We start from the raw sequence: 16,371 nt of genomic DNA, 5'->3' as shown, positions 1-16,371 counted from the left end.
TTAATCTCACAATTCTATTTTTTTTCTTGCAATGGCAAGCTTATATCTCACATTTCTTGACTTTTGTCTCAGAATTACAAGAAACAAAGTCTGAATTTTGAGATATAAACTCAGAATTGTGAGAAAAATTCATCATTATTATTATTTTTTTTTTAATTTTCCCAGAGTTTTGTCTTAAGACCAAGCTAGAAAAAAAACTAAAACATTCTTAAGTATTACAAGAATACAAAAAAAAAAAAAAAAAAAAAAAAAAAAAAATAGAACAAAATAGCAGTTAATAAGAATTATATTCTTAACAATGCTTCATGAATCTGGCTCCTGACTTCCACTGAATCCATCGTCTTTTTTAATCTAATATGTCAATATTTCAGACACATGATATACATTATCAAAAGTTTAAACAAATTAGTAGAATTATTGTTTCTCCTGATATTAAAAACCTTGTTTTTATTATTATTGCTAACTAAAGATAAAATTAAAACTAAAACCATAAAAAAGTACCTTGAAATAAAATAAACATTAACTGAAATATAAAATATAAAAAAACATAAACTTGATTTGTTTCAGCAAGCTGCCAATGCAGCATTTCACATTTTCTTTTAGTTTTAACTTAAAGTACTAAAATAACTAAAACTAGAATAAAATTGATAAGAACTATATAGACATTAAATAAAACAGCAACTAACAAAAATGACAAAAACACAACAAATTTACTAAAACTTTAACTAAAATTAAAATGAAAACTAACTCTGAATATTAATAAAAACCTATAATAGTATATCAACGACTGTGAGATTCTGTTCGTCCACGTGAACATCTTGTGTCTAGGGACATTGTGTCCTAAAGTTGATGTGCTAAACTTAATCCTTGCTCATATGACATGTTTATCTGATTATTACGTAATGGAATTAGTTATGCTTGGTCAGCTTGTATTTTCCAGATGGTCGATTGTTTCACTTCTCCAAAATGCTGTATATATGTGTCACACTGGACACAATAAAGCTGAGCTTAGAATGAACTGCACTTTGTGTGTCTCATTCTTTGGTCCCTGGTCTCCTCTGCTCAGTAGCCCAACCTTAACCAGAAATTATATTTGCGATCTCGAAGGCAAGAATATACTATTTATTCTTACAACGACACTAAGCAATGCTGCCGATGAATATGTTTTTGCAGAACTATATTTTTAGTTAATAATCAACAAGTGTGTAGCATACATGAGAACTCTTTTAATATTGATTTCTGAAGTTGGTGTAAGAGCTCTAAACTAGAGCAGCTACTAAATAAAACATAAGTACTGTTCTGATTTGTTTATAATTCATGTGTTTTCTTGTGTTCTTTCATAGTTCTGATGATGATGTTACTATTAACCTAACATGTAGAAAACAGTAATAATAAAGCATGTCCAAATGTATGACTGGTTGAGTACAGCAAGTCAGAAGCAAGAGAGCAATAAGCAATGAGTGACAACAAACCTTGAATTTTCCAATAAGTCTGTCTTCATCAGCTGCATTCTGCTCAACATTAGCATCATCCGAACACTTGCCTCGATAAAGGTTGAAAGTGTGAAGCCAATCTTCAAAGCTGTCAAACTGATATTCAAGCTCTCTGTTGAAAATCTATGGAGGAAAGAAGAATTCCCACACTCTTTTACATCCACGAGACATCCCATACGCTCTCAAAAGAGATGAAAGTTTCATCTAGGCCTTTCATTTTCAAATGGACTTTTGCTATTAAAAGGATAGTTCACCAAAAAATGTTTCTTCATTGAAACAGATCTGTAGAAATGTAGCATTGCATCAGTGTCTCATCAATGGATGCTTTGCAGTGAATGGGTGCCGTCAGAATGAGAGTCCAAACAGCTGATAAAAACATCATAATAATACACAAGTAATCCACAGCACTCCAGTCCATCAGTTAACATCTGGAGAAGACAAATGCTGTGTGTTTGTAATAAACAAATCTGTGTTTAACCACAAACCATTGCTTTTGGCTAAAATATTAGTCCTTTATCCATAATAGTGCTTTCTCCGCTAAAAAAGTGTTCTGGTCTGAATCAGGAGAGAAATCTGCACAGATCAATCACCGTTTACAAGCCAAATGTAGGTGGATTCTGATGTGAGAGACAACAGGAGATGGACTTTTTCACTGGAGGAAGCGTTATTATGGATCATGTCTTAAAAAAAACGTCTTAATGCTGGATTTGTTTCCGCTTTTGTGTTCTCCAGATGTTAACTGATGGACTGGAGTGCTGTGGATTACTTGTGGATTTTTGTGATGTTTTTATCAGCTGTTTGGACTCTCATTCTGACGGCACCCATTCACTGCAGAACATCCATTGCTGAGCAAGTGATGTGATGCTATATTTGCTAAAGTCATCAACATTTTGGATGGTCTGAGGGTTAGGACATTTACAGCAATTTTTCATTTTCAGGTGAACTATTCCTTTAAAGACCTAAGTACAAATGTACCTTCAACTCTTCGATTTGGTTCTTCTTCTTCTCTGGTACTGCCTCCCCAGGCATGGCTTTGTTCTTGTTCCCCTTTCCTCTCTTCTTCTTGGTCCCTTTCATATCAGAGGCATTAGGAACATATTTGGTAATAAGGGCAAAGAATCAAGCGTATGCAAACTTCTGAACAGGAATATTTATGTAATTTCAGTTAACTTGGAATTTGAGGATTATAAGTAAATATCTGTCAAATAGCTTTATTTGGGCAGTACTAAAATAAAAAATAAATAAATAATGAATTATAAAAGACTGAAATATACTGTTTTACATAATGAACTGTCTTATGCATTTAATTATATATCATATGCTAATATCAAAGTATTTCATGTTACAAATGCACTTGGGCAGCTATTTTTAGTCGTGCTCACATAGCTCCTACCTAATTTAACATTTGCATATTTTAAAAAAAGTTAAAAGTTATAAAACATTTTGTCAAACATATTTTTGACTTACCCTCTCCAGAGTCAAAATCTTCCTTTTCTTCAGCTTCTGCTTCCTGCACTTTAATGACCTAAATCGTTTATAAATAGTACAATAAAATCTCAGTTCAATCATGCATTTTCAAGGCATCTTCTGTAAAAGGCATGTAATATAATTTCACTCTTTCATAGCTCTTACGTCTTTCAGTGTTTCAATCGAGGCAAAGTATTTGGACCACCAGTCCAGCATGCTTTCATCCAGCTCCTCCTCTTCCACCTCTTCGCCCTTCTTCCGCTTCTTTTTCCCTTTCCCACCTTTCTCATCATCTGGCTGTAACAATGTTAAGGACACAGAATTCATTTTTTACTCATAAAACGAATTAATTTATGAATGCCAAGGCAATGAACATAATAAGAGAGAAACAGATCTGTCATACCATATCAACTTTAACCACAGCATCAGACGCCTGAAACAGATTCAGTAAAAATTCTGTAATTTGTGTCCAAATGTTTGACTGATACAGTTAATAGACTTATTTCAACTATTTTTTTGTGTTTCTTACTGAGTCAAGTTTGACCACTGTCTCAATCTTCTTCACAGCTGGTTCTGGCTCTGTGTGGATCACAACCTCCTCTGCAGAGGAAAAAACAATGTTAGTTGTGCTTGGTTTAGGTCAGAATAAGGAATTTAAAGGAATATATGCACTACTGGTCAAAAGTTTTGGAAAGAAGTCTCTTTTGCTCACCTAAGCTGCATTTATTTGATCAAAAATACAGTAAAAACAGTAATGATGTGAAATATTATTACAATTTTAAACAGCTGTTTTCTATGTAAATATCTGTTAAACTTTAATTTATTTCTGTGATGCGCAGCTGTATTTTCAGCATCATTACTCCAGTCTTCAGTGTCACATGATCTTCAGAAATCATTCTAATATGCTGATTTGCTGCTCAATTGTTATTAATTATTAGTGCTCAGTTATTAATAATGGTTTTCACTATTATAAATGTAAATTCATTTGGCATTCCAGTGGATGATGTAGGAGGTCAGGATAGCGTAAGCTCCGGTGAGAAGTGACGAACACGAAAGCGTAGAGAAGAGGGCAAAATACCAGTCATGAATTAGAAGTACAAAATGAAGATTTTTAAAGAAAAATGTTGGAGGATTTCAATGTAAGCCAAGATGAGACTGGTTTTCCTTTGCTGTAAACAAAACTTGTTTCTTGCGAAACTAGCATATTCTCACCTACGCCTGGAACACCACTCTCTCATGAACGTTTATAAAGTTTTAAATATGGATATTTTTCTAACACAAACACATCGCTTCGCTCAAGTAGGCCTTTATTAACCCTCTGGAGATGTGTGGAGCACTTTTTATGATGGATGGATGCACTTTTTTGGGCTTCAAAATCTCAACACCCATTCACTGCCATTATAAAGCTTGGAAGAGCCAGGACATTTTTAAATATAACTCCGATTGTATTCGCCTGAAAGAATAAAGTCATAAACACCTACGATGGCTTGAGGGTGAGTAAATCATGGGCTAATTTTCATTTTAGGGTGAACTATTGAATTATTAAATTGGAATAATTTTCCTCAATATTACTGTTTTTACTGGATTTATTTTATTTTATTTTATTTTTTTATCAAATAAATGCAGCCTTGGTGAGCAGAAGAGACTTATTTCAAAACCTTAAAAACTTATTCATTCCCAACTTTCAATGGGTAGTATATATTCAGTAGTTAAATATGGACTTTTTGATTTTATTCTAGTTTGGATCTGTCCTGCAGTCCAAATTCTGGATTGTAGTGAACTGCAGAAGTTATTAAATCTAAAGTTTCAAAAAAAAAAATGTCCATTTCAATTCTCATATAATATATATTATATATATATATATATATATATATATATATATATATATATATATATATATATATATATTATGACGATAATTATTGCTTTTGTTTAATTGCTCTTAGATGAAGGCTTAGATGATGGATTCTATGAAACAATCATTTAACCTTATCGACTAAAGATACATATTTGACAGCTTTTATCTCTGCATACACACCCATGGCAGACCAGTTGCTGACACTTTTGTCCGATGGCCTGTAAATGAATTTGCGTAGAGATGTGACAGCATTAGAGCCAACTAGTGTGTAACGCCCAAACGCCCGGCAGTCCACCACACGGATGTTCAGAGGAGGATGGAGGAGCTCGTTCTCAGGCAGGTCTGTGAAAAATCATGAACATTTTCCAATGTCTGTAGTACAATCAAAATCATTTTGAAAATGTCTCATACTTTCTGAGATATAAATGTGCAAAAACCTCACCACTTCAAACCACTTCACCAGAGTGCTGAAGTTGGGGTTTTTCTTGTAGTTCTGAATTAACGCTGACTGAATGCCTTTCCCTGCACACTCGATGTCCACGCGGGGACGGTCAACTTGGGCCAGATTCACCCGCTTCAAGTCCCTCAGGCCCCAGAAGAGAACCTGCATGAATGTTTTGTTAATTTATTGTGATGCAAAGTTTTTTAAGGTTGTAGGTCAGCAATAGATTCTGGGTCGGCTCTGTAGCTGTTCTTCTAAGAACAACTCACCTCAATTCGGTATTTACTCAAGACAGGTCTTATGCCAATAGGAACAGGCAGGATTGGACCACGATCGAAATCAGAAGGTCCATCTATTGGGGGCAGGTCGGCCTTTCCAGCTGGTCCAATCTGAAAGATTTCCACAATACAGAAGTATATATACATACACAAACACAGACTAAAACTTAAACAGTTTCTTGTTCCTGTCAGATGCACCTGCAGCAGTTCAAAGGCCGCCAACATTTCTCCTGCAGTGCCATTGCCCCGGTATATCTGGTAATACTCCAGTTGAGGAGGGAAGCGTGGTGGCCCATAATGCTCATCTGACATCTTGGTTATAGGTTTAGCGAATGTCCTACCCATGAAATCAGCTTTTCCTGGGAAGTAGAATGAGATTAACCACATTTATGGAAGTGAAAGCATGAAAAGCAGAAGGAAATGAATAATTTGCAGGATATCAGCACTCACAACAGTGTCCTGATCATAGATCTCGATGACGATTATAGGAGGATCATCCCTCAGTTCACCAGCCTCACCATAGAGCTCCACATTATCAAACACCAGCAGCTGATCCCATGTAGGACACAAGGTCTCATTCAGGACCTGAGAGGAAATAATCAGCTTAATACGCCCTTCCTTCTAACTTCTGTATGCAGTAGGATTGATGTGGCCATGTACTACATCACATCTCAAACAGTTCAATGCTCCACTGCTCAAGCAGTAAAGCAGCACCAAACAACTTTTTCACAGTAAATATTTAAGTTCAAGCCCATCAAGTGCTACTGCATGTTCAATGCTATGAGAAGACACTTTTCTCTTGGCTGGTTGTGACCTGATGGTGCTGATAAAATGGGTTCTGGGTATTGCACCATTAGAATTGAATTGACAATCTATATTCCATGAAATGAATTTGAGTTGATGTAAAAATGAAGTAGAAATTTAATTCAAATGTCAATTTTAAAATGTAGAATAAATTCATATGCTTAAATTCAATGGTTTTACATGTAATTTTTTGTCAGATTAATTTTATAATATAACATTAAATTATGTTTGATGTAGCAAAAAGGATGTGGAATTTTAATTTAAATAAATTCTTAGATTAAATGCATATGCATATAAATTCATATAATTCAAAATCAACTTTTTAAATTAATTTTTGCTAATTTTTAATTGTACCATATAATATTAAATTATATTAAAATAATACAAAAAATACTCTTTTTTTCAGATTCAATTATCTTTTAACCTTTTATCATACACACAATATATAGGGTATTAATAATTAATAATCATCATGTTTGAAATGCCACCTATACATATTCAATGAATTAATGAACTTTTTTGTCTTTAGTATTTATTTTGATAAAGTTTAATTATACAATATTTAAATAAATAAATATAAATAAATATGGAGAAATTATGCTCAAGAAGTATAACACGTCTTTCAAATTTGGTTCAGATTTGTTCATTTGCTTAAATTTGCTCACGGAGGTCAATTGTCAATAGTAAGTTGGCATGAAGCTTTTATCTCACCTCTGTGACCTGGCTGTGAGTAGAAAAAAATACCCTGGCAAAAGGGTCTGACAGGCCCGTGCTGTCGGCTGCAAACAGACTGCGAGCCTGATAAATGTGAACCCTCAGTTGGAAGATCTGCTTCACTGTTAGCATACAATAAAAGAGTTATTATCACTGACTATTACACAGGCAATCTGAGGTCACTCATATAAGTTCTTTGGTATCTTACTGGTGTACATCAGGCTGATGGGGGGTGAGGACTGAATGCCAGGCCCTTTCACTGCCTTGTTCTCCTCAAACCCATTTGGTAAGCCACTCAAGTAGTCCTTACGCTGCCTGTTCAAGCCGAGCCACAGATACAGCTCAGTTTTAGCCTGAACGGTCCAGCCAGCAGGTCCAAAGCTTTTCTTACCAGGGAGCTAAAAAGATAAAAAAAATAGTAAAAGAAAGTAAATTAGTACTTGTTGTTAAAGTATATCAAGTAGATGTTCAGAAAAGCCAATTAAAAGTATCATATATTTTTGTTATTCATTTTTTAGCTCATAAATTATTTTTTATAACCTCTTCAAACCTTTAAATTTAAAGAGTTTGTTTAATGCTGCTGTGCCTTCACATGTGAAATGAGTCTACTGGTGTCGTCTCTACAGAAGTCACTCATCCATTCACCTCATGAGTGGTATAGTGAATTTGGGAAACCCTCTTTAACTGGAAGATCCTTCGACAGCATTCAACTGTTTCACCGACTGTTAGCACAAATAAGTGCTGTGATTCCCCCCTGGGCACTTTAGCATAAAAGAGCAGTTTCTCTAAGAGAGCAACACGGACAAGAGTGTCTTTTATAGATGTCTCTTCATCCATGTGTTTCTGGATGAGGTCGTTTCCTGGGCCCTCTAACAGTTACAATCGTTGATCCATCCATTATTCATGGATGGTTCATGTCCTCGTTGTGAGACCATGACCATGGCAATGCAGAGATCTCAGGTCTCTCTTCTTGTGGTGGAGAAAACTCCCTTTGCTGCTACCCAGCGCGGACCAGATAGCACAGTTAGCACTCTGGTAGATCTTACGATATGGTTACAGTGGGAGCATTTCCGCCAGGCCAGTCATCACAGACTTCCCACTCCTCTTCGATGTTGCTTGCCATTGAGCTACCAAAGGAAATTGCTGCCCAGTGGACCACCCACTGGCCCAATGATGGAATCCAACAGTGTGGGTGAAGGTACAATGCGTGCTGGTCTTTTATTAGCGATTCTACAAAGTTCACTTAATTATTAGGATATAGTTTCAGTTTTATTGTAGCTCTTTGTTTGATCTGACTCCATTTTTGAAGTTGTTCAAATTCGACTACATTACTGATAAAAAGCTGATCATAAGATTAGATGTGGCTTAATTTAGATATTTAATTATTCTGGACAACCCATACTTTCAATTGTTTGTTCATTAGGGACCCAGTGCCACACAGAGTTTCATGCCGGCTGGAGGTCATGGATCTCACGATCACAAACTTCAGAGGGTGAAGGGTGCAAATTAACCAATAGTAGGCTACAGGATGTTTGCTCATACAAAAAGTGTAGTTTTCTTAGTCATGTTGCTGCAACTTGCTATACAATAGACAGAAATCAAAAGGTCCCACACGAAGTACATCATGCTCCATTCATTGGGTCTTCAATTTGACCTATCCTAGACACAGATTTGAGGTAGCAACAAACTCCACATTTTACTATGGTGCTTTTCCACTACATGGCTCGGCTCGTCTCGGTTTACATTTCCACTGCAGTTTAAAACAATTTAGAGAGGGCAGGATTATAGACATGTTAAAATTGCTCTCTACTGCTGTGACATCATCGTAAAACCGACACAAACAAACAAACAAACAACAATGGAGCATATATTGATGGAATGATGTTCTTCATTTTCGACGTGGATGTTTTTAACTGCAAGACAGGCATTATTTTGTTGTTTAAAAAAGGTACGCTTATTCGAAACTGTTGGGTTTTTTCAAATAAAGCTGAGTTCAGTCCTCGCTGGTTGTGCGGATTTAATCTAGCGAGTCTAGTGTCTTGTGTCACAAGTTCAATGACGCAGGTATTGACGATTCTCTCCAGCCAATCAGTGATCAGCAGGGTCCACGTCACATTTTGGTATACATTTGGGTACTGTACACAGTGGAACCCCCCCCCCCCCCCCCCAAAAGCAAACCCTGCCATGCCGTGCCGTACCATGCAGTTAAATAGCGACATAATTCGAATATTACATTTTATTTGTCAGGGGAGAATGTTTCATGCTTATTGCATAATTAAACAATGAGAATACAATTCAGAAATTATAAATACATAACATCAGTTGCTCAAAGATGAATCTAAGAGTAAGAGATGCACACATGGCAGCAGAGAGATACACAGCATGTGAGTGTCCAGGAAGCAGAGCTCCAGAGACTTACACACACTGTGCGGGGGTTTTCTGTTACAGAATCCCAATGACTTACTTGCCACGTTCCCTTAAATACTCAGACCAGAACAAATTAATTTTCAAATCTAAGTTGTAAAACAGAATACCTTTTGGTTGGTCAGGATTGCATGACCCAAGATTCACACATGGTCAGAGATTGGAAAACAATCTCACCAGAGACCCTGTGAATTGAGACCATTTTACTAATCACACTGAGACATTTAAAATTACACCAAACTTGAAAGAGGAAAAAATTATAGATTCACAAGATAAATCATATATTCTATAAAAACAATCTTAGTTCATTTTTATTAACTTGAGCCTGGTGGGGGAGAAGAGGGAAAGGGGAGAGGGGAGAAGGATTCAGGATAAGCAAGAGGAGAAATTTGGGCAAGGTGGTGCCCTTTGCTCTTTCTTTGAGATCTTCTCTCCAGATTAGTGAGTTTTAATGTTTTATTACAGGGTGTTTGATTTTTGTTCTGTCTTAGAAGGAAAACCATCCTCACACGGTGGTCCTGACATTTCATTTGGGGCTCCAGGGGAGGACCAGATGTCAATCACGGCATCAGAGGAGGGGACAGAGTCCTCAGCAGATGACAACTTGGCTGTGCTTCCCACTCCTGGGATGGTTGCAAAGTCAGAGTCTGATTCTGAGTTGATGACCATACTTTTCCTGGCAGCCACGAACATCGGGCTTGAGTGGAAGTCTCTGCCCAACCAGGAGCGTTCACGGCTGGATGATTGGTTTCTGGTTGGGGGTTTTGACAATTAGCCATGCTCCGTCCGTGCCAGAAGCCACTTTGCTGTCTTCTCTCTTACTACCCTCGATGGCGGGTTACCAAGGGTTACGTGGAGATCTCCAAGGCTGAGCGTGTGATTGTGGTGCAATTATGCCCACAAAGCTCACCCACCTAGAGGGATGGTTTCATATCTCCCATCCAAGCCTGTAAGTTGATGTCAGCCCTAGCTGCTAAGGCTTACAGTGCCACTGGACAGGCAGCCTTTATCCTGCACACGATGGCCATCCTGCAAGTCCATCAGGGCAAAGCACTAAAGAAAGTGCACAAGGTAGTAGTTCTGAGCTGGGGTTGATGCAGGAACTGTGCATGGTGACCACCTTAACCTTAGTTAACTAACAGGGGTCCTTAGGTCAGGTGATGATCACCTTACTGCTACAGGAGTGACATCTTTGGCTCAACCTTGCTAAGATGTGGGACACAGACAAGGTTTGCTTTCTCAGTGCCCAAAGTGGCTGGCCTTATCTGTGACACAGAGGGACTTTGCCCAGCAATTCTTGGCAGTCCAGAAGCAGACAGAGACCATCAAAAACATCTTGACCCAACGTGGGCTGGCTCCCAGTCTACTTGATGCCAAAGGCATCCACCTGCTGTACCTCAGCGGTACCATGTCAAGCCTCCCACAGGAATGCAACACAGGCTGTCACCCAGAGGACAGCAAAGCAGCCCAGACGCACTCTACACAGTCTGGCAGTGAGTGATGCAATGCTTCCTCACTCTCAGCCTTATCCTCTCCTTTCGAAACAGGCCAAGAGGTCACACCTCAAGGATGCACTGCTTCCTTGTGTGTCTCTATCAAGTCCTTCATAGAATCCAGGGAGTAGGGTAAGTGTTACTCTACACTCACCCTCTCTACTCTGGGATGCATTGCCTCCCTACTTACAGCCCTCACTTCATCGTACCCCAAAAAGGTGGTGGCTCACAACTAATCTTGGATCTGCAAGTTTTCATTTTGGCCCTGCACAAGCTCCCATTCAAGATGTAATGCAGAAGCACATTCTCATGGGTGTTCACCCCCAAGACTGATTTGCAGCTATTGACCTGAAAAATGCAAACATCCACTTCTCAATCTTGCCTCAACACAGACAGTTTCTTCAGTTTGCTTTCAAGGGTCAGGCATACCAGTACAAAGTCCTTCCTTTTGGGCTGTACCAGTCTCCCTGTGTCTTCACCAAAGTTGTATAGGGTGCCTTTGCCCCATTAAAGGAAAAGTGGGCATCTATATCCACAACTCTTGATGACTAGCTCATTCTAGCTCACTCTCGAGATCTGTTGTACAAGCACAGTGACCTGGTGCTCTGGAACCTCTGCCAGTTGGGACTTCAGATCAAATGGAAGAAGAGCAAGCTCTCCCCCAGTCAGAGCCTCTCTTTTCTTAGTATGTAGTTGGACAGCACTTCTCACATACGAGCATGCCTAATCAGTGCTGAACTGCCTGAATTTATTCAGGGGAAAAACAGCAGTTCTGCTGAAACAATTTCAGAGGCTTCTGGGTCATATGGCATCCACAGCCATGGTAAAGCAGCTCGGATTGATGCATATGAGACCAGTTCAGCACTGGCTACACAGTCGAGTCTCAAGATGGGCACCATGACAAACTCCGTGTAACCATCATGCAGAGTTGTTGCCAGACTTTCAGCCCCTGGTCAAACCTTACCTTTCTACGGGCAGGAGTGCACTTAGAACAAGTGTCCAGGCATTTTGTTGTCATAACTGGCTGGGGTTCTGTGTGCAGTGTGCATGCAGCGGTTGGCTTCTTGATAGGACCACGACTGCAGAGGCATATAAATTGCCTTCGGTTTCTGGCAGTACTCCTGGCCCTGCGCTGGTTATGACCGTTGCTTCTCCCAGTGAGCCTCCTTCAACAGACCCTGTGAAAAATCAGGGAGGATGAGGAGCAGGCCTTGATGGTTATGCTCTACTGCCACACCCAGACCAGGTTCTTGGACCTGATGCCCCTCGAGACAGCCCTTACCTGGTGAATTATCCTGAGGAAGGTCCTTCTTTCTCAGGGAGAGGGCACAATTTGGCACCTGCATCTAGATCTTTGGAACCTGCATGTCTGGCTCCTGGATGGGATGCAGGGACTTAAGTGGTCCATCACAGGCAGTGATAGCCACTATCAATAAGGCCAGAGCCCCCTCTAGGCAGGCTTATGCCCTGAAGCAGTGTGTATTTATTTCCGTGGGTATTTGCTGTGTGTATTCATCCATGGTTTGGTTTTCCTGTTGGTTAACCTGTGTCTTTCCCTTAACAGAACTGCTTACTATCCAGTCTCTGCATTGGTAGTAGCAGAACCTACCGCAGTGACTCTTCCATATTTAGTACTGCCCTGCTGGTCAGTCCATATGTGCACTCTCCATGATACCACCCTTCAGATAGGATGTGGTCTCTGTAGCGTCCCTATCCACACAGACTTAGACTTAGAATCAGAATCAGAATGAGCTTTATTGCCAGGTATGTTTACGGTCTGTGTATCTTTTGGCCATTTAATTTTTAATTTAATATTGAGTGTAGAAAATGAGAAAACTGCTCCTTTTTCATTTTTTAATTGTTTTGCGATAAATGAAAAACAAGAATTTGGATGAATGTTTTTCGTTCAGGGGTAGAAAAATGAATAAACAGCTTGAATATTCGATTTCTACACGTGGGCGGGAGTTAAACGCCCCTTTCTGCTGATTGGTCAGCCAAAGATCAAACCGTGCTGTCATCGGTTCTTCTGCAGTTCTGCGTGGCAAAATACTAGTCCTCTGCTGCTGCAATTGTAGGGATTCTTAACCCGTTTTATTGCAACTACATTTCATCTTTTTTTCATCAAACAGCCAGACTAATGAATGGCTCGACACAACCCATACTGTGGCAGAGCCTGGGCTTTTTTTTTAATTTATTTTTTGCGCCACTAGGGCCAGGCTTTTTTTTTCCATGTCATAACTCAGACGTGGGCTGGCATTAGGTTTTAGGCTCCTCCTTATTTTCTATTTTATAATATATTATATTTATATATATATATATATATATATATATATATATATACAAACCCGATTCCAAAAAAGTTGGGACACTGTACAAATTGTGAATAAAAAACAGAATGCAATTATGTGGAAGTTTCAAATTTCAATATTTTATTCAGAATACAACATAGATGACATATCAAATGTTTAAACTGAGAAAATGTATAATTTTAAGGGAAAAATAAGTTGTTTTTAAATTTCATGGCATCAACACATCTCAAAAAAGCTGGGACAAGGCCATATTTCCCACTGTGTGGCATCCCCTCTTCTTTTTATAACAGTCTGCAAACGTCTGGGGACTGAGGAGACTAGTTGCTCAAGTTTAGGAATAGGAATGTTGTCCCATTCTTGTCTAATACAGGTTTCTAGTTGCTCAACTGTCTTAGGTCTTCTTTGTCACATCTCCCTCTTTATGATGCTCCAAATGTTTTCTATGGGTGAAAGATCTGGACTGCAGGCTGTCCATTTCAGTACCCGGATCCTTCTTCTACGCAGCCATGATGTTGTAATTGATTGATGCAGTATGTGGTCTGGCATTGTCATGTTGGAAAATGCAAGGTCTTCCCTGAAAGAGACGACATCTGGATGGGAGATATGTTGTTCTAGAACTTGGATATACCTTTCAGCATTGATGGTGCCTTTCCAGATGTGTAAGCTGCCCATGCCACACGCACTCGTGCAACCCCATACCATCAGAGATGCAGGCTTCTGAACTGAGCACTGATAACAACTTGGGTTGTCCTTGTCCTCTTTAGTCCGGATGACACGGCATCCCAGTTTTCCAAAAAGAACTTCAAATTTTGATTCGTCTGACCACAGAACAGTTTTCCACTTTGCCACAGTCCATTTTAAATTAGCCTTGGCCCAGAGAAAACACCTGCGCTTCTGGTTCATGTTTAGATACGGCTTCTTTTTTTACCTATAGAGTTTTAGCCGGCAACGGTGAATGGCATGGTGGATTGTGTTCACCGACAATGTTTTCTAGAAGTATTCCTGAGCCCATGTTGTGATTTCCATTACAGTAGCATTCCTGTATGTGATGCAGTGCCGTCTAAGGGCCCGAAGATCACGGGCATCCAGTATGGTTTGACCTAATAAGTTGCAAATTGATCCTCCAGCTGTTCCTTATATTTACATTTAACTTTTTCGGCCTCTTATTGCTACCTGTCCCAACTTTTTTGGAATGTGTAGCTCTCATGAAATCCAAAATGAGCCAATATTTGGCATGGCATTTCAAAAAGTCTCACTTTCAACATTTGATATGTTATCTATATTCTATTGTGAATAAAATATAAGTTTATGAGATTTGTAAATTATTCCATTCCTTTTTTACTCACAATTTGTACAGTGTCCCAAATTTTTTGGAATGGGGTTTGTATATATATACAGGTCCTTCTCAAAAAATTAGCATATTGTGAAAAAGTTCATTATTTTCCATAATGTAATGATAAAAATTAAACTTTCATATATTTTAGATTCATTGCACACCAACTGAAATATTTCAGGTCTTTTATTGTTTTAATACTGATGATTTCGGCATACAGCTCATGAAAACCCAAAATTCTTATCTCAAAAAATTAGCATATCATGAAAAGGTTCTCTAAACAAGCTATTAACCTAATCATCTGAATCAACTAATTAACTCTAAACACCTGCAAAAGATTCCTGAGGCTTTTAAAAACTCCCAGCCTGGTTCATTACTCTATAAACGCAATCATGGGTAAGACTGCCGACCTGACTGCTGTCCAGAAGGCCATCATTGACACCCTCAAGCGAGAGGGTAAGACACAGAAAGAAATTTCTGAACGAATAGGCTGTTCCCAGAGTGCTGTATCAAGACACCTCAGTGGGAAGTCTGTGGGAAGGAAAAAAGTGTGGCAAAAAACGCTGCACAACGTGAAGAGGTGACCGGACCCTGAGGAAGATTGTGGAGAAGGACCGACTCCAGACCTTGGGGGGACCTGCGGAAGCAGTGGACTGAGTCTGGAGTAGAAACATCCAGAGCCACCATGCACAGGCGTGTGCTTTTGAACCAGAAACAGCGGCAGAAGCGCCTGACCTGGGCTACAGAGAAGCAGCACTGGACTGTTGCTCAGTGGTCCAAAGTACTTTTTTCGGATAAAAGCAAATTTTGCATGTCATTCGGAAATCAAGGTGCCAGAGTCTGGAGGAAGACTGGGGAGAAGTAAATGCCAAAATGCCTGAAGTCCAGTGTCAAGTACCCACAGTCAGTGATGGTCTGGGGTGCCATGTCAGCTGCTGGTGTTGGTCAACTGTGTTTTATCAAGGGCAGGGTCAATGTAGCTAGCTATCAGGAGATTTTGGAGCACTTCATGCTTCCATCTGCTGAAAAGCTTTATGGAGATGAAGATTTCGTTTTTCAGCACGACCTGGCACCTGCTCACAGTGCCAAAACCACTGGTAAATGGTTTACTGACCATGGTATTACTGTGCTCAATTGGCCTGCCAACTCTCCTGACCTGAACCCCATAGAGAATCTGTGGGATATTGTGAAGAGAAAGTTGAGAGACACAAGACCCAACTCTGGATGAGCTAAGGCCGCTATCGAAGCATCCTGGGCCTCCATAAACACCTCAGCAGTGCCACAGGCTGATTGCCTCCATGCCACGCCGCATTGAAGCAGTCATTTCTGCAAAAGGATTCCCGACCAAGTATTTGAAGTGCACTTTTCTTTAACTGAAAACATAATTTTTTTTGAGGTAGGAATTTTTTTTCATGAGCTGTATGCCAAAATCATCAGTATTAAAACAATAAAAGACCTGAAATACTTCAGTTGGTGTGCAATGAATCTAAAATATATGAAAGTTTAATTTTTATCATTACATTATGGAAAATAATGAACTTTTTCACAATATGCTAATTTTTTGAGAAGGACCTGTATATATATATATATGTTACGACCCAGGCCTCTGTGGCTCTCTCCGACGGCCACCGGAGGGCACCCTCACTGGAGTACTAACAGTTTCATGGACTACATTTCCCATATACCCCGTACCTCGGCCTAATCACCACCAGGTGTTCCTCATTTCACGACCTATTTAAGCAGAAGACAAACACTC

The 16,371-nt window shown here is 39.2% G+C and overlaps 1 protein-coding gene across 1 annotated transcript in view; it reads right to left on the bottom strand.

Annotated features, from left to right (window-relative positions):
* The window catches only part of LOC109090005 (otoferlin-like), a 47,137-nt gene that overhangs the window by 11,883 nt on the left and 18,883 nt on the right, over nucleotides 1–16,371 (bottom strand). Inside the window, exons 19-31 of the mRNA XM_042774509.1 lie at nucleotides 7,265–7,454; nucleotides 7,054–7,178; nucleotides 5,985–6,123; nucleotides 5,737–5,897; nucleotides 5,530–5,649; nucleotides 5,261–5,422; nucleotides 4,999–5,161; nucleotides 3,490–3,560; nucleotides 3,364–3,393; nucleotides 3,126–3,257; nucleotides 2,961–3,018; nucleotides 2,469–2,563; nucleotides 1,473–1,616 (exon numbers count right to left, since the gene is read on the bottom strand). Coding sequence (XP_042630443.1) covers nucleotides 1,473–1,616; nucleotides 2,469–2,563; nucleotides 2,961–3,018; nucleotides 3,126–3,257; nucleotides 3,364–3,393; nucleotides 3,490–3,560; nucleotides 4,999–5,161; nucleotides 5,261–5,422; nucleotides 5,530–5,649; nucleotides 5,737–5,897; nucleotides 5,985–6,123; nucleotides 7,054–7,178; nucleotides 7,265–7,454 — 1,590 coding nt within the window. The remainder of the gene's footprint in view (nucleotides 1–1,472; nucleotides 1,617–2,468; nucleotides 2,564–2,960; nucleotides 3,019–3,125; nucleotides 3,258–3,363; nucleotides 3,394–3,489; nucleotides 3,561–4,998; nucleotides 5,162–5,260; nucleotides 5,423–5,529; nucleotides 5,650–5,736; nucleotides 5,898–5,984; nucleotides 6,124–7,053; nucleotides 7,179–7,264; nucleotides 7,455–16,371) is intronic.

This window comes from Cyprinus carpio, chromosome A17 (genome assembly GCF_018340385.1).
Source record: "Cyprinus carpio isolate SPL01 chromosome A17, ASM1834038v1, whole genome shotgun sequence".
NCBI classification, from domain to species: Eukaryota; Metazoa; Chordata; class Actinopteri; order Cypriniformes; family Cyprinidae; genus Cyprinus; species Cyprinus carpio.
Note: the sequence above shows the minus strand (reverse complement) of the source record. Positions and strands in the feature narration are given on the sequence as shown.